Source organism: Porites lutea, chromosome 3 (assembly GCF_958299795.1).
Source record: "Porites lutea chromosome 3, jaPorLute2.1, whole genome shotgun sequence".
Lineage (NCBI taxonomy): Eukaryota > Metazoa > Cnidaria > Anthozoa > Scleractinia > Poritidae > Porites > Porites lutea.
The window spans coordinates 14,119,111-14,140,414 of NC_133203.1; the positions used below are offsets into that span (position 1 = coordinate 14,119,111).

Below are 21,304 nucleotides of genomic sequence, written 5' to 3' on the forward strand. Positions count from 1 at the left end.
ATAAATACATTAATTTCATATACTGGAAATGCAGAATGAAGAAATAAATTCAAGGAAGATCACCACAGTTATCAATGCAACTTTGGCACTGTACCTAACGTACCTAACCATTCATATAGTCATTCTCCAATTTCCACAGCAGCTGGTCAATTAGCCTGGCAATTCCTCAGAGATTGTGGTGGGAAACAGTTAGATGTCATGTGACCTCGAAGTAACTAATGAGAATGGTGCTGGGAAATATTTAGATTCTTGGAAAACAAACTTAACCTCCCTGGAATGTCAGTTGTTGGTCATTCACGGGTAATAGTGCACTGTTACCCTCTGATGTGAATGATTTTTGCGATGTTGCCTGCTTAGAGAATATTGGCACCAAAAAGTTTCATTGTTAGATGTCAGGTGACATTGAAATAACCAATGAGTGTGCACATGGTTGTAAAGAAATTTCCAGCTATAATAACAATGTTTCTTAATATATCATTGTTGTTGGAGAGAAAAAGCAATAGACTGGATTCAAGTAAATAAAATTTTGGCATTAGCTACAACGTAAAAACAACCTAAAAGCTTTTATTTTAGCTGATTCCCATATTCACTAATTTGGGAAAGTGCAGGTTCTTGCAGGTTTTTATACTATTGTAGTTCATTTAGTTTAGTTGTTCTCAAATGTCCCCCTATCTTACTTACTATATTTATTTGTCTTGTCATCCTACTCTTAAAGAAGACAGGGTGCTGGACAAACAAGAGGGTTCCCGGTCCCCCGAGGCATTTTTGAAGATCTTTACAAGATCTCGCCCCGTATTAGCCGCTCAAAAAGGCGAGGGTATCATGAAGGGACCACCTTCACTCGTGTCGCCGGGCTAAGAAAAAAAGATGACAGCAGTACCTTTTAAAACTCCTTGGCTGTTCTTCAACTGGGCTGTTTCTTAATACAGTTACCATGGTACAGCCTGACAAACACGTACTCCATACAGTTTAAGTTAGCTCTTTAAATAGAGAAGGCCACACCAAATAACTACTTCATCTTTTCTGTCACACAGGCTGAAAACAGAGTAACAAAGCTATTAGTTGTCCATGACCACAAGATATAATTATGTTTCACTTGTTATGCATGACCACTAAGGTCCTCAGTCACCTAGACCGATTACAGCAAAACAGGCGTCAACCCTTCATTTGAAATGAAACATCACCACATCATTGGCTATTGTCAGGGTAATTATGAGTTAGCCAGATGGAGTATTTGAAAAACACATAGATCAGACACTTATGATCCAACAATTCAGCATTGTCTCAATGATGACTTTGTGATTGAGCCCACTCTACGAGTCTGAGAAAGGTTTCCTCCCTATATGCTGGTGCTAACAATCTCCACTGCTCTAGCTCTTGTAGTTGGAGTGTCCACAGGTATGAATCTGTCATTGTTTATCAGTACATTTTCATGAAAAGCAAAATCAGGATCTCTTCCTTCCCCACCAGCTGATTTTGCTCTTGGCAATGCCACAAATAGAGCTCCTGGGTTTCTGGCTTCAAAGCCATTGTCCCGGGGTGAACCACTACATACCTGAATGCTTCTCTGGCACCCACAGTCATCCCTTGGCATTTGTGAATTGTTGTTCCCCATGCCAGTCGCAATGGAACCTGCAGACGCTTGCATCGGCATGTGCACTCAGTGGAACGACTTACTGGTACAATTGGCACAACTGTCGGATCTTCATTAATGTACGGTGGCCCCCTATATCCTGGAAACCTCACCAGAACCACATCAGGTACTGGAGCAGGATCATCAGTAGGTCTGCGGCCATCTTTATACACAATGTCTACGACTGTGCCTACTGCCCCATTGTACAAACCCCAATCAGCCTTTAAGTTAACTACCAGCATTACTTTGCTGTCACGGCAAAGATACAGTAGAGGTAACAATCCCCCTGCCTTATTACTGTCAGCATCCACTGCATGTCTGCCATTGTGAACTGCCTTGATCTTTGCTACTGGGTGGTTTGGCTGTCTGTTACACTCAAGCAGCTTTGTTTTATTACCCTGCCATTCAAGACGGTGCGTGGGAAATACGTACAGACCTTGCTCATCCATCCTAGCAAGGAGTTCCGGGCCATGCGACATGCGGAGATTGTGCCATTGAACTGTTGTAGCCAATGGATTTGCTGGGGTGTTGTCGTATAATTCCTTAGTGACATCAGCACATCTCTCAGCTGTTGCTCAGATTCATTCTGCCGTATAATCTGAGTAAGCTCAACAGCACTATCAAACATTGTCCAAACCAAGCGACCATGGTTAGATGGTGCACTGCGGCAATCTGAGATATACACGGGGGTGTCACACACAGGAGGAAGCTGAACATCATCTCCCATAAACACTGCAACAGGAATCCCTCCCCATAACTCATCTGCATTGGCTCCTTTGTTGACTGCATAACGTGCATGCTGTTCCATCCAGCCCATTGTTGTGCGTCCAAACATTGATCGTTCATCACCAACCAGAACTTTCAGATTTTCGCACTTTTTTTGAGTTTTCTCTAGTAAGGGACCTGTAGGTACAGTCAACTCATTGCAAGACCTTCCACCTGTTCGTACTCCAAGAAAGCTATGAGCTGTACTGCCTTGAACGAGACAGGCAGCATTCCCTGTTGGAGTTATCACCTGTATTGCATCATTGGCTTCAAAAACTTGCCGCACTAACCTCTGGAGAAACTTTATGACATAAGCCTTTCCTGTACCAGCAGTTCCAGAGACAACAAGCCGCAGTGGATGGTAATATTCAGTGTTTTCAACAAAGTTGAACAGGGTGTGCAACACAAGCCCCACTATGGCTTTCTGATTCTCATTTAGAGACAACGGACACACCTGAGGTAAATCAAGGTCTCTACTTTCTGTCTCCCGTTCCTCATCTGCTTTAATGCTTTCTTGAAGCCATTTTGTTGGGTCTTTTCCTTCAGGAAGAATTATCCGAGTGCTGCTCCAGTCATAGTCCTCCCCACCATCATCATAATCAAGGTCCTTCTCTACACCCTCATATATTTGGTTCTGCCCTGCATATACATCCACCTGTTGGGGTCGACACAGAAATTTCGACGCGTTGATTGGACTATTAATCTGTCTTTAATCGCCAAGTTTCTCGTGCTTGGTTCGATCGGTGATCACTGGTCATGAACGGTGAAAACTGAACATAAAATAAGCAAAAATGACAAATAAACCTAAAGAAAACCTAAATAAACCTAAAGCGACACTAAAGAGCAAAACTACTTACATTCTGTGCGATGCAATCGATGAGAAATTCAAAACATTTGCTCTATAACACTACACTTGAAAACACGTGGTGATCTGCTTTTGCTGTGGTCATGTGACCATCCGAAACTAACATGATATAAGTAGTCACGTAGTGTCCAAAAAGGAAGTGAACGCAAAAATAAATCAAAATAAAATTTGGACTAAACATTCCGCCGGCCTTGGGACAACCCAGTAGGTAGGCCCAACGTCACTAGCCTAGACTAATTATTCTCAAGATCGTTCTCCAGTAGGCATAGCTTCTGAATAGGTCGGATGAACACAGAGTCCTTTGTCTTGACTTTCGCTGTGCGCACCAGGCCGTCGGGGCCAGGGAAGACCTCTAGGACTCGTCCAAGTTTCCAGCATCCTCTCGGCACGTTGTCATCAACTAACAGGACAAGGGCCTTCGGCTTCAAGTTAGGTAAGACCTTTCTCCACTTTCCTCGGGCTTGCAGGGTAGGTAAATACTCACGCAACCACCTCTTCCAAAATAGGTCTGCCAGAAATTGTACCTGCCTCCATTTCCTTCTGTGATACTGATCTGCTTTCTCAAATATGCCAGGGGGTAGGCAGATAGTCTTCCTCTGCATTAAGAAATGCGCTGGCGTGAGTGGCTGAAGGTCATTTGGGTCGTCTGAATTGGCGGTGAGCGCTCGCCCATTTAACACTCGTTCAACTTCAGTCAACAGCGTCTGAAGAACTGCTTCCGTAACTACTTGGGTCCCTAGGATAGACTTCAGAACAGTCTTAGCACTTCGCACCATCCGCTCCCAAATCCCAGACATGCTAGAAGCAGTTGGCGGCTGGAAGACCCATTTGCACCCTCGTTGTAGAAGCTCTTGCACAATTTGTTGCTGGTTCCACTGCTCGATCGACTCTCTCAGCTCTCGTTCACCGCCGACAAAATTTGATCCTCTGTCACACCTTAGTTCAGTCACTTCACCACGACGGTTTATAAATCGTCGCAGACACATTATGAAGTCGTTTGTGTCCATCGAGTGAACCAATTCAAGATGTACACTACGTGTCGTCAGGCAGGTAAATAAGCAGCACCACCGTTTGGCTGTTCCTCTTCCATGCTTGACGTATAAAGGACCGAATAGATCCATTCCTGTGTAGGAGAATGGGGGTTCGTACGCCATCATCCGGCTTCTTGGCAGGGGAGCCATTTGCTGAGTCATCGGCTTGGCATTCAACTTCTTACAAACAAGACACCGACCCAGGACAGAACGTGTTAACACCCTTATTTGTGGGATCCAGAACGTCTCTCGAACCCTTGCTATGAGGTGTTCACGCCCCAGGTGACCAATTGATGCATGGGTGTGGCGGACCATCAGGACTGTCGCTGGATGATCTCTGGGCAGTATTATTTGATTCCTGGCAGTGTCAGCAGCTGGTGGTGATGCTATACGTCCCTTGACTCTCAAAACACCATGGTCGTCTTGCATTGGGTTCAAACTAGCGATCTTACTGGATCCCCTGACTTCGCCCCTGGTCTTTAGATCCTTGATCTCTTGATCGTAGGCTGCGTGCTGGACGATCTTTGCGATGGATAAGGTAGCAGCATCGTAATCTTCTAAAGTCAGATGACCTGTGTGGACAGTCTTCCGGTCACGGATGAAATGAGTGAAGCGTGTGAGCCAAGCCACTTGACGTCTGAGACGGTTCCAATCAGAGGAGGTGCTTATTATTTGTTGCATGGTGGTCTCAACAGGTGTGGCGGGGGGGCAATTAGACTGTACGCTTGCCTGGCGGGTCTTGACATTGGTGTTTATGTCAGTACAGTTAGCATGGGTTTCTTTCTTAAGCTCTAGGCCTTCATCGGGGACTTCTCGAAGGCTTGCGTTGGGCCAAAAGGATTCAGGTTGCCATAAGAACTCTGGTCCTCGTAGCCAGCGGTGATCAAGGTTTAGCTCAGAGGGGTTCAAGCCACGTGACGCATCGTCGGCTGGGTTCAAGACACCTGGCACGTGGTTCCAGTCGTCTGGCTGTGAGTTTCCTCTGATTTCTTCGACTCGATTAGCGACATAGGTCTGGAAACGACGCCTTTCATTCTTCAAGTAGTGGAGAACTATTTCGCTGTCTGTCCAGAACTTGGTGCTCTGAATAGGAAGGTCCAACTCTTCTCTCAGCATCTTATTCAAGCGTGTAGACAGAACAGCAGCTTGGAGTTCAAGCCTTGGAATGCTTGTGAACTTGACAGGTGCATTTCTTGCTTTCCCCACAACAAACGAGCAGTGAATAGACCCATCTGGATTCTCGACTCTTAGATACGCAGATGCACCGTAGCCAATTTCAGAGGCATCAGAGAAGATATGCAGCTGTAGTTTGCATTTGGAAGCATCTGTTCCAGCTGGCAAGTAGCAACGTGGGATGCGCAGTGCAGAGAGGGATGACAGCTGTGAGGTCCAAGACTTCCATCTGGCTAAGAAGTTTTCTTCGAGTGGCTGGTCCCAGTCTACCTTAGCCTTCCACATATCCTGGATAATTACTCTGGCAGTAAGGGCCACAGGCGCAGCAAACCCAAGAGGGTCATACAGGGAACAAACGGCGGACAGTACTCCACGCTTTGTTTCGGGTCGATTCAAGTTCTTGATGTCAAATCCAAGCTCATCTGTTTCAGCAAACCAGCGAATCCCTAGCGCCCTTTCCACTGGCAGTTCGTCTAAGTCAAGATTCAGATCTGGTGTGGCTCTTTTCTCGGTGGGAATGGTTGCCAAAACATTCTTACTGTTCGTCATGAATTTCGTAAGGTTGAAGCCACCGTGATTCAGGATTTTCACTAGGTCCGATGCTACAGTAGATGCTGCATTCTCCTCACTGAAGGATGGCAGAGCATCGTCAACATAAAAGTTCCTGTCAACAGTTGCAACAACTTGCGGGTTGAACCTTTCAGCATTGTCACTGGCTGTTCTTCTCAGGGCCCAATTTGCAACGCAAGGGGACGAGGTTGCTCCAAATATGTGTACTTCCATAACATAGACATCCGGGGGTTTGTCGTAATCATCTGTCCACCAGAGGAATCGTAGAGCTTCTTGATCTTGTTTACGCACACGCACTTGATGAAACATTGCCTCGACATCAGCGGCTACCCCTACATGCCCCTGTCGAAATCGCAGCAGCACACCAACGAGACTGTTTGTCATGTCTGGCCCTTGAACGAGATTCTTGTTTAGAGATGTTCCTTCATACTCAGATGCGGCATCGAAGACGATACGGAGCTTGTCAGGTTTGTTGGGATTAGTCACTGGATGATGAGGTAAGTACCAAGTTATCGAGCTTTCTCTAGCTGCTTCTTCAGGGGACAATTTGCGTGCATAACCCTTCGAGATGTACTCAGTCATGACTCCACGGTACTTAGCAGCCATTTGCTCATTTCCTGCTTTGGTCAGGCGTCGTCTAAGCAATTCTGCTCGTCTTTCAGCTAAAATGCGATTGTTTGGCAGCTTTGGCTGATCTTCCTTCCATAGTAGGCCAACTTCATAATGCCCGTCTACAAGGGTAGTAGTTTCTTCAATGATTTTTAGGGCTCGTTTGTCTTCCACAGATAAGGGCTTCTCTCCTGCTTTCAATGTTCCATAGTCTTCGATCTTCCAAAACCTTTCAACAAAGTCGTCAGGTTTGTGTCCAACAGAGATGAAATTGAGCTCAGCTCTTCTTGTCCCAGCGATAGTCAATGGACCTGAAATGCTCCAACCGAGAGGGTACCGATAACCGTAGAGGCCGCTCTTGTTGTCTTTCGGGATTCTGACTTCCTTCTGCAAGTGTGCAACAGGGACGTTACTCCCCACAATGATCGAGACTCGTTCAAAGTCCACCACTGGGAATGTAAGGTCTTGAAGGTGCGGATACTTATGGACATCTACTGTCCCCGGCAAAACTCGTTCTGATTGATTCAGGTCAGGGAGAACGTAAGCTTCATTAACATCAATGTCTTCACCGTATGCTTCTACAGGACTGAGAGTAAAGGAAACGCGTCGACTCTCCACCAGCTCCTCGCTGTTCGTAATAGTCTTAATCCCGATTTGCTCCGAGATCCCTTTCAGGTCAAGATGATCAGCAAGCTCTTTGTCAATGAGGGTATCGGTACAGCCATTGTCAAGAAATGCATATGTAGAAAGGGAACCACCGTTCTCTGCAGTAATGGTTACAGGAACTACATTTAACAAAACTTGGGCTCTTGTGGTGCTGACACCGGCAGATGTAATCGAAGTCTGTGGCCTGTCGCTGGGCGGCTGTCTTGTGCCTTGCTCCATTTGTGGTTGCCGGGTTATTGGGTCAGCAGTCGGAGTACTGTATCGGTTAGTGGGGTTATGAGTGTTCTTGTTTCCAGGAGTTCTGCGTCCATTGTTGTTGTCCCTATGCAGTATTGGTAAGTGGTGTCCAGGACACAGAGAACAAGCTGGTGGCTCAGGACAGGAAGTACCACTGTGATCGGGATTATGGCAACCACAGTTAAAGCAGAACCCATACGATGCTGCATATTGTCGACGCACGGCTACACGGTCACACTGTTTGACGATTGGGCACTCCTGGAGTCGGTGGGGAGTAGACTTGCAAATTGCACAGTTTGCAGAGTTCTCTTTCTTGGGGGCGTTCTTAAGCGATGTGGCGTTGATCGTAGCATTTTTCGTGGGCAGGTCCGATCCTTTAGAAGCTTTGGGGGGGGACTTGTTTGTCCTGTTTTCTCCCCTTTGCGGCTGCATTCCAAACACTGGGTCATTCCTTATTGACGCTTGCCTTTTCACAAATTTTGCAATGTCCTTTAGTCGTGCAGTTCCACCACGGCTAACAATCTCGTAGTTTTCGGTCTGCCACTTGGTGATTAAATCATTTGGGAGTCTGTTTACGATTCTTCTCAAATTGGTAGCTACGCTTGCTTCGCGTTCCACATCTCCCTTCAGAACCTTGGTTGAAGTGTTCAGCTTCTCGGCAAAATTAAGCAGACCCATGTTGTCACCATAGGCAAGTTTGGGGCCTGAGACTAACTCTTCGATGCAGGCTTGCGTCACCTGAATAGGGCGACCAAAGCGTTCCTCTAAGATCTTCATTAGCTCACTATAGGAGGAGCCTCGGTTTCTTTTGATGACCTCCAAGGCTTCTCCTTTCAGGAACTTCGGTAAGTACTCTACCCGCTGCGCATCAGTTAGTAGCTCACTTTCAAGGTGAGTATGTGCCTGTTCTTTGAAGAACGGGAAGTCTGCTGGGTTGCCATTAAAGGGTGTAGGAGAGATTCCGTTCAGAAGCTGTACCTTCCACATGGCTGCTACATGGTCTTTAGGGGCTTGCTCTATTACTTTGTCTTCTGGCTGAGACTTAGGTCTATACTGGAAGGTTCGTGGGGCTTGGTATGGTGGCTGCTGGCATTCAGTGACTGGCAGTGCTCCCTTGTTTGCAGTATCGGCAATATTGGATTTGACCTCAGTGGCTGGCTTTTCCTTGCACGAACCAGGTGCTGTGTCTTGGGGGGTGGAGCAACTGACAGGTATAAGAGGCAGTGAAGGTTTGGGTGTCGGTGCTGGGATTTTTGGTGTTCGGGGTTCTGAATCATCAAGTTGAATTTGAGGTGACTGTCCCAGTGGTTTCTCCTCAATGGGATAGGTTGTCTGAACAATATTGTCCACACCATTAACAACACCAGTTTCCTCGTCGAACTCATTTTCAATCTTCCAGTCCAGCTCAGCTAGAACGGCTTCGTCCTCGAGTAGTCTCAATTCCTTCTTTGCGCTCCGCTCATGCTCTGCTTTGACCAATTCGGCTTCTTGTTGAGCCTTACTCTTCGCCAACTCAGCTTCCTCTTGTGCCCTACTCTTCGCTAACTCCAATTTCCTTTTTGCTAAAAGCATGGCTCTAAACCTTTCTTTCCGGGACGACGAAGAGGATCTTGAAGTAGTGGAGCTCTGAGACTGGTGCGACTTGTGACTTTTAATGGAGCGTTCATCATCACGTTTTTGTGTTTCTTGATCAGTCCGTATTTGGGTTTCGCATTCTTCTATTGTAAACATCATCTGTTCTTTGAGGGACTTGAACCTTTGCTGTACTTCTTGTAGTCGTTTGCTGTCACGTATGCCTGGCAGGTACTTCGAGTGTACAGTCTCAAAGGATTTCCAAATGATAGCTAAACGATCTACTATTTTGCGGGCGGACAAGTGCTCCCAGTTAGTGTAGAGGAGAGTTTGGAGCTGCTGTGTTTCAAAGGCAACTTCTTTAGATTCCTTGTTCCACAAAGATGCAAGTCTGCGTTGTTCGCTTATTTCGCGTTGATACACAAGTTCACCAAAATCAATTTGAGTATTTGGTACGGGGTCCTGGCGTAGGGAGTATCCAACTGCTCCTTTCGCTGAGTCCTCAGGGTCCATTCCGCGATCCACTATCGCGCGGTCCAGTCCAGAGATTCCTGCGATTCCGTTCGGTCGGTTCGGAGCGTTCGTTTTCTCGAGAATCCAGGTGAAAACACAGTTTTCTCTTCGTACTTTGTAGAATTTTTCACAATGTTGGGGTCGACACAGAAATTTCGACGCGTTGATTGGACTATTAATCTGTCTTTAATCGCCAAGTTTCTCGTGCTTGGTTCGATCGGTGATCACTGGTCATGAACGGTGAAAACTGAACATAAAATAAGCAAAAATGACAAATAAACCTAAAGAAAACCTAAATAAACCTAAAGCGACACTAAAGAGCAAAACTACTTACATTCTGTGCGATGCAATCGATGAGAAATTCAAAACATTTGCTCTATAACACTACACTTGAAAACACGTGGTGATCTGCTTTTGCTGTGGTCATGTGACCATCCGAAACTAACATGATATAAGTAGTCACGTAGTGTCCAAAAAGGAAGTGAACGCAAAAATAAATCAAAATAAAATTTGGACTAAACACCACCCAGTCTGGCTGTTCTTCTGCTTCAACAGCATCATCTTCCTCAAACACTGGTTCTTGTGGGTGGTCTGCAAAACGCCGTGCCTTAGCAACTTGGGCCTTCACAAATGTTGGACAGTGGTCACTTGCAAAAAAGTCCTTAAAGCGATCAATCCAAGATTCAGCATCCCCCTTCACTTCTTGGATGTCAAACCAACTTGGCCAGTGTAACAGGAGCATGGTCCTACAGTAGTCTTCATTCAATGGCCATGTTACATGCGTAGAACCACCACTTACAACAGGGACATTACCGTTCTTCGATGCAAAGTGGTGCCAAGAACAGTGATCATCTTGCGGTCGTGCAAGGTACTTATCCAGTGGGGTGCTGCGAGTTGCAGTTTCACCATCACGTTCAAGTCTCCTTGACCCTGACATTGACAAGTAGGTAAATGGACGGCTACATCGCCAAAGTGCTAGCCCACTCAGTTCAAAGGATGCCTCCGGTCCACTGATATCTCGTCTTCCTACCGTCTTTATCAGCATCTTAGCACACATTGACTTGCCTGTCACTTGGTCTGCATCACCTGCATCAACAGCATTCACCATGTCCTTAAAGAGATCAGAAGTTGCACCAGTGGGTTCGCTATCTTTGCAAGCATATCCACACACATAGTCAATTATGGCAATGATATCATCTGTACTCGGATTATCTGGAGGAGAATTGGAAAGAATCAAGCTTACATCCCCATTTGCTCTCCATGATTGTAGCTGATAACGAGAATACTGAACCACACGTGGATGGTCACGTGGCATCTCTAGGCGGGGTGCTCCATTATGATCTTCCTCAATTTCCGGACTACCATGAATTTTTTTCCCTGGGCAGAACTCGCTTCCAAACTCCATCCGACATACACGTTCTCTCGGCTGCAATCCTTGCTCCGGATGGCGAGGAGTTCTCAAGCAGTAATCAGAGCAACTGTGGAGTCCAACCCGGTTTACTAAAAGCAAATGATCCTCCAGTATTGCATCTTGTGTTGCAGCTATTTGCATTAGCATCTTAACTAACGGATCCCTATCATCTGATATGGGCTGAGCCGTTCCCTCAGGTGGTGGCCAGAGGTCTTTTCTCGGCTGCCGTTCTTCGTCATTGCCAACTGGATGTAATGCTGTCATGGCAAAGGTTTGATCCGCCCACTGACTAAGTCTAGCTGCATACTCTTCCTCTTCGCAACCATCTTCACGAGCTTCATGCAATAGCTTATGCGGTTGCCTGTCTTCCCTCCAGCTGAGTTGGTGCCAATGAATTTGACCGCGGGACTTGGCAAACTCATAGCGGTACCAATAATCAGAGACACCGAATACTGGCTTCAGTACCTTCTCATGGTATGCTTGGGTGCGTAGGTCAAAGTAACTCACCACTACATGAGTATTTTCTTGTACTGCCTTGAAGCGGGCATTACTATCTTCAGCAAGGTTGACTTCTTTTCCTTTGGTCTGCAAGATGTACTCTTCAAGTAGTCTTCTAAGAGGAGGAAAGTAAAACTCGGCACAGCTTCCAGTCATGAAAAATGAAGGTAACCCATGCTTCTCATTGACCATGAACTCAACCAATGCACGAAGCTCTCTACGTCTCTGGTGCCAATACTGAGCTGTACCACGTAGATTTGCACCAAAATACGACAACTTGTCGGTGAAAGTGTCGCCTCTCGCAAGTCGCTCTTGCAGGTCTGCAACAGTTATTTGTGGGTCACCAAGTTGCTGGTCAACAAAGAACCGACTCTGTTCCAGGGCACGCTTCCTCATGATCATATTGTGGACGACAAACTTCCAGACTTTATGCCTCGCAAACCTTCCGTCTTGGTACCACAGCAGGTGCTCTGCCCGGTCATGCAGTGTGGGACACGTCAAAGGACGGTTTATGTGGAAATCACCCTTTCCATAGGGAAACAACCAAGGAAATGCCATGGTAAAGAAATAGGGAGTGGTAAACTCCGATGCTAGTGTTGTGCTCGTGGTCGGCCACGGGATCACTGGTCGTTGCACATTTCGTTGTTTCTCCAGCTTCGCCTTCCCTAGCTTCAGAAACAACTTCATTTATGGCTGCTTCTACTTGTGCTTGCACATTCACTCCCGGCTCAGGAAGAATAATTCCAGAGACTGTTGAGTCATCAGTACTGTCTGTTTCCCCAACATCCAATTGTTGTGGTGCAGGGCCTTGGTCGTTTATGCGTTCTGTCTCAGAGAACTCAACAGTCCTCAAATTGGGCAACTCACCATCTTCTGGTAAATTCTCTATGCGAGTGCCATCAATAACAACATCACCGTAAGCAGGATTGTTGTCCTTGAGCCAACGAAGGACTCCTTCAACATGGTGTCTTCTAACCCTGAAGTCCTTATGGGTATAATCTTTTCCTTGTCTTCTCACGCGTATGATATCCACCTCTGCTGGTAGGCGTGGAAGAATAGTGGCCGGTTCTTGCACAGCCTGTGGGAAAGCAATGCAATGTCCCTTTGAGGCGATACCTCCATGCTTCAGCAGGTGCACATGCACAGTGGGTGCTAGCCTGGCTATCAGCATCTGTTCAGCATCTGACATGTTAGACAAAATCTCAGGAGCAGCCATTGGATCCATGTTATTCTCACCTGACCAAACTTTTGGCACCTTCTTATCTCTTCTGCAGCGAGTACACAGGTTTCTCGTGCCCTTGCACTCCAGATGCCTTTCCTTGCAGACCTCACAGAAAAAGAATGCATAAGTCATCTGCTCCACCTCAAATGCACGAATAGCTCTGTAGGCATTATCTTCTTGCTGACTTGACCCTGCTGGTGGAGGAGGTGGTAGATCTCCAACAACTTCACGCAACCTTTTCTCTGGTTCTGATATTCTTCTTTGGTTTCGCCGCTGTCTTTTTCTTCTGTCATCCTCCGTTTCCACTTCACCAGGCTTTGCAAACTCATAGTCCACACCAACTGCCCTTGCTCTAGCAATTAGGCGGTCATCTTCTAAGTGGCTACTACTATTTACTTCTGGAAGAGGTTGCTGTGTTTCCTGCACGTTGCTTGCTCCCTCAATTGGGCCATTTTCTACTGCAGGAGTGTGTCGTTCCAACTCTTCTCCTAGTAAATGAATTATTTGTATTAACCAACTACACAATTCATATAAGCTATGGGGCTAGTGGATTCTATTTTTTATCTTGCCTGAGGGATAATAGAGTTGTGATTCTTGGGCTAACAGATGCAAGCTACAGCCTTCCCGAAGGACAAGCACAAAACTGACCTCCTTTTCTTCACACCCTAGTACTGCATGCTTGTATAACTGTACAAGGATTACTATTATAAAGCTGTATCTGTGGAATTGTTCTCAAAACCTGATTTCAAATAGAAAATACACAATATTTCTACTTTTGAAACTTCGGATAATACAACAACCTTGACAAACATTTTCTAAGTGCTGATATTTCATAAATCAGTCATCAAATATAATGGGAGTGACCCAACCAATGAACTCATTATTATAATCCAAAAAATAATTATTTCTATGAGAATTCAATGTATTTTAACTTTGTTCTAGTCAAAGTAATACAACCCTAAGGTAAGTTTTCCCATAATAATAATGTACGATCAAATACAAACAGAACAAAAATCCTACAATCCAGTCATGGAGAATTAAGTACAGACATGATGACTTGTCATGTTTACCACAACAACAACACTTGAATTACACGACAAAAGGTCTAATCAATGAATTATACAGTGTTTTTGTTACAAATAAATATGATGAATTCTGGGACTCATCTTGTGAGAAATCATGAGTCCCAGTCCAGAACCAATGAGTCCCAGTTAAAAAAAATGAGTCCAAAATGGCAAATGTTTGGGCCTTTATGTACCAGTCGCAGACAGTTAATCTGAAGACACACTCCAAAACTCTGTATTATAGTATACTGAAATTAAAATATAGTTCTTCTATTTTAAAGCAGACGTCAACAAAGGCTAAAACAAATATGCATCACTAAACAACAACCATAACTGCCACAGAAATTACACGTACAGGATATTTCTACAAATACACACGTTCAGATCGATATATCTATGAATTATTTTATGTCTTTGGCGATTTTTATGCGTCAGGAACATAGATAGAATGCAGAGGTAACAAAATCACTGATTATATAGCTGCTCTTTTGAGTCCATGTAAAAAATATATATATGAAAGTTTTAACATTCTTATTTGTTGCACACACACACCCACCCACACCTTTATTAGTTTCAAAATCTTGGTTACAAAAATGAAAAAAAACAACCCACAATGAATAAATAAATAAAAATAATCAGGTAAATTCATAAAATAAAATATTGAGAAAAAAAAGTGTTACAAGAAAAAGGAAAGATTACTTAGGTAAGACAACAGAGCATAATTAATTACACCAAAAAGGGGGAAGTTTTAAAAATATACATGCTTCCCACCAGCAAATTGTGGCACTTAATTAGTTCTGATAAATTTTTATTGTTTATTAGCCCAATCACAGTTTTTCATTCTCTGATAAATTTGCATTATATTTCTTTCTTTTTGCATTATGTTTCCTTGTTTTTGCATTGTGTTTACTAAAAAGTAAACTGCTCTAAGCCAATCAAATTCACAGAGAAATTTTTTCATGTATATTATTAACTTTCATAATAAAATACCATCTACCATAAACAACTACCGGTATATCAGTACCTGCTGAATGACTTTGCTCTTGTTCACCTGGCAGAGAGCTTTCCATGCTACATTCAAGTTGGAGGACTTCACTTTCATGTTCTTCTATGGCTAAGAAGATAAGATATAATCTTAATAAGTTGGGCAAGCAGATTGTGACACCTGAGGCTGATTGGTTCTTATATAATTCTATTGTTCAGTGTTATCCAGAAGTTTTAGAGTAGCCAGCTCCCAAAGCAAAGAAACTGGTGCCTGACACCAAGCACTGATAAAGTGAGAGTACTGTATCTAAGGGAGGGGTTTGGGGGCATTAAGCCCAGAGATCTGAGAAGTTTTGCTCGTGATTTACAAGCTTTTCCAGAGTTCTCCCAAGAACCAAGTGAGTTATCATGCTGGTAAATCCATAGAAAATGTGGTCTTTTACTTTTATAAAATAACTTTAAAGCATGTTTCAATTTACTATGAGATTACCAGCTCAATAAACTATTGGTTTTTAACCAATCAGAATGAACTACTATCTTAGTTATTTTATAATTAAAAATATTATCTGGCAATGTCTCATCAAAAGTCATTCAGTAAATAATATATCGATAATACCATTAGCAAAAGGCAAATTGTCATACACCAAAGAGCTTTTTGTACGACAAGTTATTGTTTTTGTTTCTTTTAGGACCTTCTGAAAAATTCAAGATAAAAGGTACAGACAGTTTTTTTTACTGTTTTGAGTCATAAGAGTAGCCAGCGAAACCACCAGTCGCCTGCGCTTCTGGAGAACACTGATTGTTCACAGGTTTTCATTCTCTGAGAAATTTGCACTTTATTTCCTTATTTTTGCATTATGTTTCCTTGTTTTTTTACTGTGTTTACTAAAAACTGCACTGCTCTAAGCCAATCTCATTCAAGAAATTTTTCCATGTATATTATTAAGTTTTATAATAAATACCATCTACCATGAACTATATCAGTACCTGCTGATTGACTTTGCTCTTGTTCACCAAGCAGAGAGCATTCCATGCTACATTCAACCTGGAGGACCTGACTTTCATGTTCTTCCATGGCTAAGAAGATAAGCAAGCAGATTGTGACACCTGAGGCTGATTGGTTCTTATATATTTCTATTGTTCAGTGTTCTCCAGAAGTTTTAGAGTAACCAGCTCCCAATGTAAAGTAACTGTTGCCTGACACCAAGTGCTGGTAAAGCGAGAGTACCGTATCTAAGGGAGGGTTTGGGGGCATGAGGCCCAGAGATCTGAGAAGTTAAGCTGGTGGTTTACCAGCTTTTCCAGTCTTCTTCCAACATCCCAAGTGGGTTATCACACCAGCAAACCTTTAGAAAATGTGGTCTTTTACTTTTATAAAATAACTTTAAAGCATGTTTCAGTTTTCTATGATTTTAAAGGGCACAATAAACTATTGGTTTTTAACCAATCAGAATGCACGTACTATCTTAGTTATTTTATAATTAACAATTATTCCACGAGGGCACGTTGGATATGAGATGGTAAATAGCCAACAAGACGCATAGCGCCGAGTTGGTAACAATCATCTCATCCAACAAGCGCAAGTGGAATAATTATTTTATTAAAAACGCCCACAAAATCCCTTTGAATCTTGTTAGAACAAACCAGAAAAGACAAGGGAGTTCCGCTATTCACATGTCACATGTCTATCAGAACTGTCAACGTGTGAACCGACTCGCCTGGACTGGATGAATGAAAAATCAAAACATTGTAAAGATGAACAATTTTAAAAACTCATCGAGATTCTAGGATTTTACACAGCGGGACAGCTAAAAAAACCTGGCAGATAATGTGAAGAAAAATAATTCTTAACAGCCATCAAAATTACTGTGAATTTGGATTTTTGGAGCAGTTACAAAAGTAAGAACAACAGAGAAAAACTATTACCTTGGTCACTTGTTATGACGTTGTTTGAAGCCACAAGCTGGTTTTGCTGAACAAGAAAAGAAGCTTTACTGATGCCTCGATTGCTGAAGTGAATGGCTGCATAGCCTGTATTCTGGTTGCTTGTGATTTATATTCTTCATGTCGGATAAACAAGCTGCAGCTATCTATCGGCAAGTGCCTCAGCGAGTGGCTTCGCAACCATGAATAAACAACACCTGTCTTCTTTGTAGCTGTTCAAGGCACTTTAGTTCCACGTATTTTCATGTGTTTTTCGATAAACTTTCAAACAAGCTCTTGTGGCTTTTTTGTTTGTTTGTTCTTTTCCCGATGAAATTGCATGTTCTAGTATTCTAAGAAATGAATTAACACGATTTACTTCGGATGCCGTTTTATCCTTCACGGAAAAAAATGGAACTTACGAAAAATTCAAGATAAAAGTTACAGTTTTTTTTATGTTTTGACTCATAAGAGTAGCTGGCACTTTGGAAAAGAGTTTCCAGTGAAACTGCCAGTTGCCCGCGCTTCTGGAGAACACTGATTGTTTATTAGCCAATCACAGGTTTTCATTCTCTGAGAAATTTGCACTTTATTTCCTTATTTTTGCATTATGTTTCCTTGTTTTTGTACTGTGTTTACTAAAAACTGCACTGCTCTAAGCCAATCTGATTCAAGAAATTTTTCCACATATATTATTAAGTTTTATAGGAAAATTCATTACCTGACGAGGGAATTCAACGTTAAATTGCACACGAAAACTGATATCGGTTTTCAAGTGCAATTTAACGTGGAATTCACGAGTCAGGTAATGGATTTTCCTTGAATCGCATAATCAAATAAAAATCAGAAAAAAAAAGAAAACACCAATAATATTGTTTGTTTTTATCCTGACCGCGCGCCCCAGAAAGCCATTTCAAAGTCAAATGTCAAACCTGTCATTGCGTTAGCGAATAGGAAGCAAGGTCAGTCATACATGTTTGAACCTTTGACAACTTTTTTTGTACATTGTGCTTGTTTTTACATTTGTTTTCAAACTTTTTTACACATGAACAAGCTTCACACTAATTGTAAGGATAAATAGAGGTATTTCACTGAATTTACAAGCCGGTTATCTATAACATCCTTTTCCAAATTGGTCATTTGCTCGTGAAGGAAAATAATTTACACCTTTTACCTCTTCGGTAGCAAAACTGAAAGAAATGAAGTGTCCAAGGCAAAGCACTGAAAGTTTAACGTTGCGATTGATATAAGGTAAGTACCTTGAAATGTTTTTAAAATGCTGTTCAAGTTCAGCTCTGTTTTGTACTTTTCTAAGTACCACGATTCAGGATGAATGCAAGTGGCGTACTCTTTTTCGTGTTTTCAGGGACAATGTGATCTTTGAACGTATTTATTTCTTCTTCTGTATATGTGACAACTGACCCTGGCACTTCCTCCATTGTCGCTTCTCCGTTTTGTTTGTTTGAATTTGGCTTGCCATTTTCTGGGCTGTGTTCACAGGATTTTCTTGTTTTCTCATTGTCGCTAGCGAAAGGGGTTTTTTATACCTCTCCAAGAATTTGTAGTTTTAGTTCAAAACAAGGAAGAACCTCCGGATCACTTTAAAAAATGCTTTTGTTTGTTTTTAACTATTTATTTATTTAGTCACTCACAAAACCTTATACAACATAAACAAAAGGTGTTAATTAAATTATAAAATTAATGTGACAAGGAAGTCTGATGAAGCTTGAAGCTTATATTAATAGGCTTCCTTCAACTACCTAGAGAACTAAATTCACGGCTGAGTGCAGAGTGAGCAAGATCAGAAAATTAAGCGACAGATCGGCTATCAGTGAGATAATTCTTTAAATTTTTTTTAACAACAAATATAGAAGGAGAGCTAATTAGTGAAACAGGCAACGAATTCCAGATTTTAGGTCCTCGGTAAAGGATGCTGAATTGCTTTATACTTGATCTACAAAAATGAGGTCTATACTGAGAGGCCAGTCGAATTTTGGTATTGATGGACTTGATTACTACTTAAGAACAAGTCACGAAAGCTACTAGGCAAAAGATTATGGTGATAAGAATACATAAAAGTAGTGACAGAAAATGAATTAATACTAAATATGTCAAGGACTTTAAGCTGGCTAAACAAAGGGGTGGTATTTGCTAGATAGTGAACTTTTGTTATGAGCCGCACTAGACGCTTTTGCAAAAGGTAAATACAGTTTAGGTTGGAACAGTAGGTGGAGGACCAGGCGACATTACAGTATGTTAAGAAAGGATATACAAAAGGTGACAATGATTTTGAAAACATTTTAAAATGACATTGTAGAAAACCTTTTTTGCAGTTGTTGTGTTACAATTTGACGATAGTTGTTACGTAGATGCGAAAAAACATCCCTTAGCCTCGTTTTCAACTCGTAATTCCACACTGAATACCTCTCTTCGTTAACCAATCAGAATGCGTGATTTTACTCAATTATGCAATTCTATAATAAATACCATCTACCATGAACTTTATCAGTACCTGCTGAGTGACTTTGCTCTTGTTCACCTAGCAGAGAGCATTCCATGCTACATTCAACCTGGAGGACCTGACTTTCATGTTCTTCCATGGCTAAGAAGATAAGATAAAATCTTTAGTTGGGCAAGAATTTTCCCTCACCCTTACATACACCTATTGTTCAAAGAAAACATGTCAGAACAATACTGAGCCAAAAGTTGTGATTTCTGGTTTAACTCTTATGGGGAATTGTTTTTAAAAATAAACGAGCTGAGCTTGACAATATTCCTGGAAATATTATTTACTACACTGTACCCTCCAATGAATGAATACCTTGATAACCACACTCAAAACTGGTTTATAATATTTCCCCATCTCTCAACACAAGGAGTTTTTGAGCATTTATGATCACATAATTTTTTGTCTTAATTTGGCTATTACTGCAAAGTACAATGTCTTCAATACAGTAAAAACCTAGCTGTGACTAAGAACCTGGTTTTTAGGAACCTGTTAGGCTAAACTTACCAGTTATAATTAGGACCCCTCTATACAAGAACCTGTTTAGCCCAATATTTGACACACATCTTTATTTTCTCAAATCTATAAAAAAAATTCTATACACCTGGAAAATATTCAGGTGAACCTCTTTGGGAGACATAAGCTGCAATGTTTTTTCCCTTCAGAAAATAAGAAACTTTTCATTTTAGAGAAATAGACAAATTTTTTGCCAATAACTATTTTTGTAAGAACGTACCTGTTAATGCAATGGGAAAATCCAGGTTCTTACCCACGAGTTTTTACTGTCTTTTGACCGGTCCGAGCTAAAATTTGTTTGGTAGGTAATAATTTATTTTGACCGGTCAGTAACTAGACATGACCGAGCTAAAATTTGTTTGGCACGTAATAATTTATTTTGACCGGTTAGTAACTAGACATGACCGAGCTTAAATTTGTTTGGCCTTTCAACATTCAAAAATAATTTCTAACCCTGGCTGCCCTCCTTATTTACATAGATCTCCATATATATTCTTAAACACTCGAAGATAGGTATCTACAAAATGGAAAAGCCTAGATTTATAGTAAAATAATAAAAGTTATTTCAATTACAAGAGGGAGAATAGATCCTTCAAATTCTGTTTACCTTGAATAAAACAAATAGAGGTAAGCTCGAACAATCTGCACCAAAACGCTCTTTCAACAGACATTGAAAATCTTCAAATTCAAGGTGCTCTCTGCTCTCTTTTCAGAAAACATAACAACGCTTTCACAGACCGTATAATTTACAATCCTCTTACACTGAATCATTTTAACTTGTCACAGAGGCCAGAGTCGCCTAAAATTTACATAAGGAGTTATCATTCATTCAGCGATGCATCGGACACATGGCAATGGTTATAATTTTCGATAAAATTTCATTTTACAATTTAAGATTACCTTATTTTCCGCGCCAGAAACAACGAAAATACACCGAGGAGCACGAATTATAAGGTTACTCTATAATTTTATCTTGGACGCGACTGTCCTTGGAGGACACAGGTCAACTTCATTATAATCGATGATAAAAGGTATCAACTCTAGACTGCGTGACAACAAATGACGTGTGGTGATTGGTCCAAAAAAACTGATGCAATTACAAAGAGGTTATTGATTAACAAACAAAACAAAAGCTACCTCTGTTTTCGTAAAATCCCCGATTCATATAACAGAAAGCTAACCTCGGAAAAAATTCGCTCACCTTCTCCTCCTTCTCGTTCGTTTTCGTTTATACGACGCCTGTTTTCCCTTGCTGTCTCTCGCTCCCTTCTTCGCCGCTCGTCGCTTATTAGGCGTCTATTTTCTCTTGCTCTCTCTCGTTCATTCTCCAGTTGCTCTTCAGTGAAATTTTGTCGCCTTTCCCTTTCTCTTTCTTGCGCTTTTCCCCGTTGTTCGTCAGTAAAATTTTGCCTCCTTTCTCTGTTTCTCTCTTGCTCTCTCTCGCGTTGCTCCTCAGTAAAATGTTTCCTCCTTTCTTTGTCCCTTTCCTGTTCTCTCTCCCGTTGCTCGTCAGTAAAATTGCGCCTCCTTTCTCTGTTTCTTTCTT

At 42.2% G+C, this 21,304-nt stretch overlaps 4 protein-coding genes across 5 annotated transcripts in view; all 4 read right to left on the reverse strand.

The window, feature by feature from the left end:
• Window positions 1–974: 974 nt before the first annotated feature.
• Window positions 975–3,369, reverse strand: LOC140931605 (uncharacterized). The gene is made up of 4 exons (XM_073381405.1): window positions 3,310–3,369; window positions 2,070–3,053; window positions 1,556–2,031; window positions 975–1,035 (listed from the first exon to the last, which is right to left on the reverse strand). The coding sequence occupies exons 1-4, from the start codon at window positions 3,367–3,369 to the stop codon at window positions 975–977; spliced, it is 1,581 nt and encodes a 526-aa protein (XP_073237506.1).
• LOC140930559 (uncharacterized) lies at window positions 3,089–10,149 on the reverse strand. Of its 2 annotated transcripts, none has more exons than XR_012164870.1 (2): window positions 3,256–10,149; window positions 3,089–3,168 (listed from the first exon to the last, which is right to left on the reverse strand). XR_012164870.1 is itself a non-coding variant. In XM_073380281.1 (2 exons), exon 2 carries the CDS (start codon window positions 9,632–9,634, stop codon window positions 3,497–3,499), a length of 6,138 nt encoding a protein of 2,045 aa, XP_073236382.1. In that variant the 5' UTR covers window positions 9,635–9,881; window positions 9,969–10,149; the 3' UTR covers window positions 3,089–3,496. The 2 variants fall into 2 exon arrangements, 1 of the variants encoding a protein (XP_073236382.1); XM_073380281.1 differs by having other exon boundaries at window positions 3,089–9,881; window positions 9,969–10,149.
• Window positions 10,011–11,945, reverse strand: LOC140931606 (uncharacterized). The gene has a single exon (XM_073381406.1). It carries the CDS (start codon window positions 11,943–11,945, stop codon window positions 10,011–10,013), a length of 1,935 nt encoding a protein of 644 aa, XP_073237507.1.
• Window positions 11,946–12,063: 118 nt separating this feature from the next.
• Window positions 12,064–21,304, reverse strand: part of LOC140931607 (uncharacterized) — a 9,702-nt gene continuing 461 nt past the window's right edge. Inside the window, exons 1-5 of the mRNA XM_073381407.1 lie at window positions 20,960–21,304; window positions 19,249–19,338; window positions 15,801–15,890; window positions 14,854–14,943; window positions 12,064–13,253 (exon numbers count right to left, since the gene is read on the reverse strand). The exon at window positions 20,960–21,304 is cut by the window's right edge and continues 461 nt beyond it. Of these exons, the coding sequence (XP_073237508.1) occupies window positions 12,064–13,253; window positions 14,854–14,943; window positions 15,801–15,890; window positions 19,249–19,338; window positions 20,960–21,304 (1,805 nt within the window). The remainder of the gene's footprint in view (window positions 13,254–14,853; window positions 14,944–15,800; window positions 15,891–19,248; window positions 19,339–20,959) is intronic.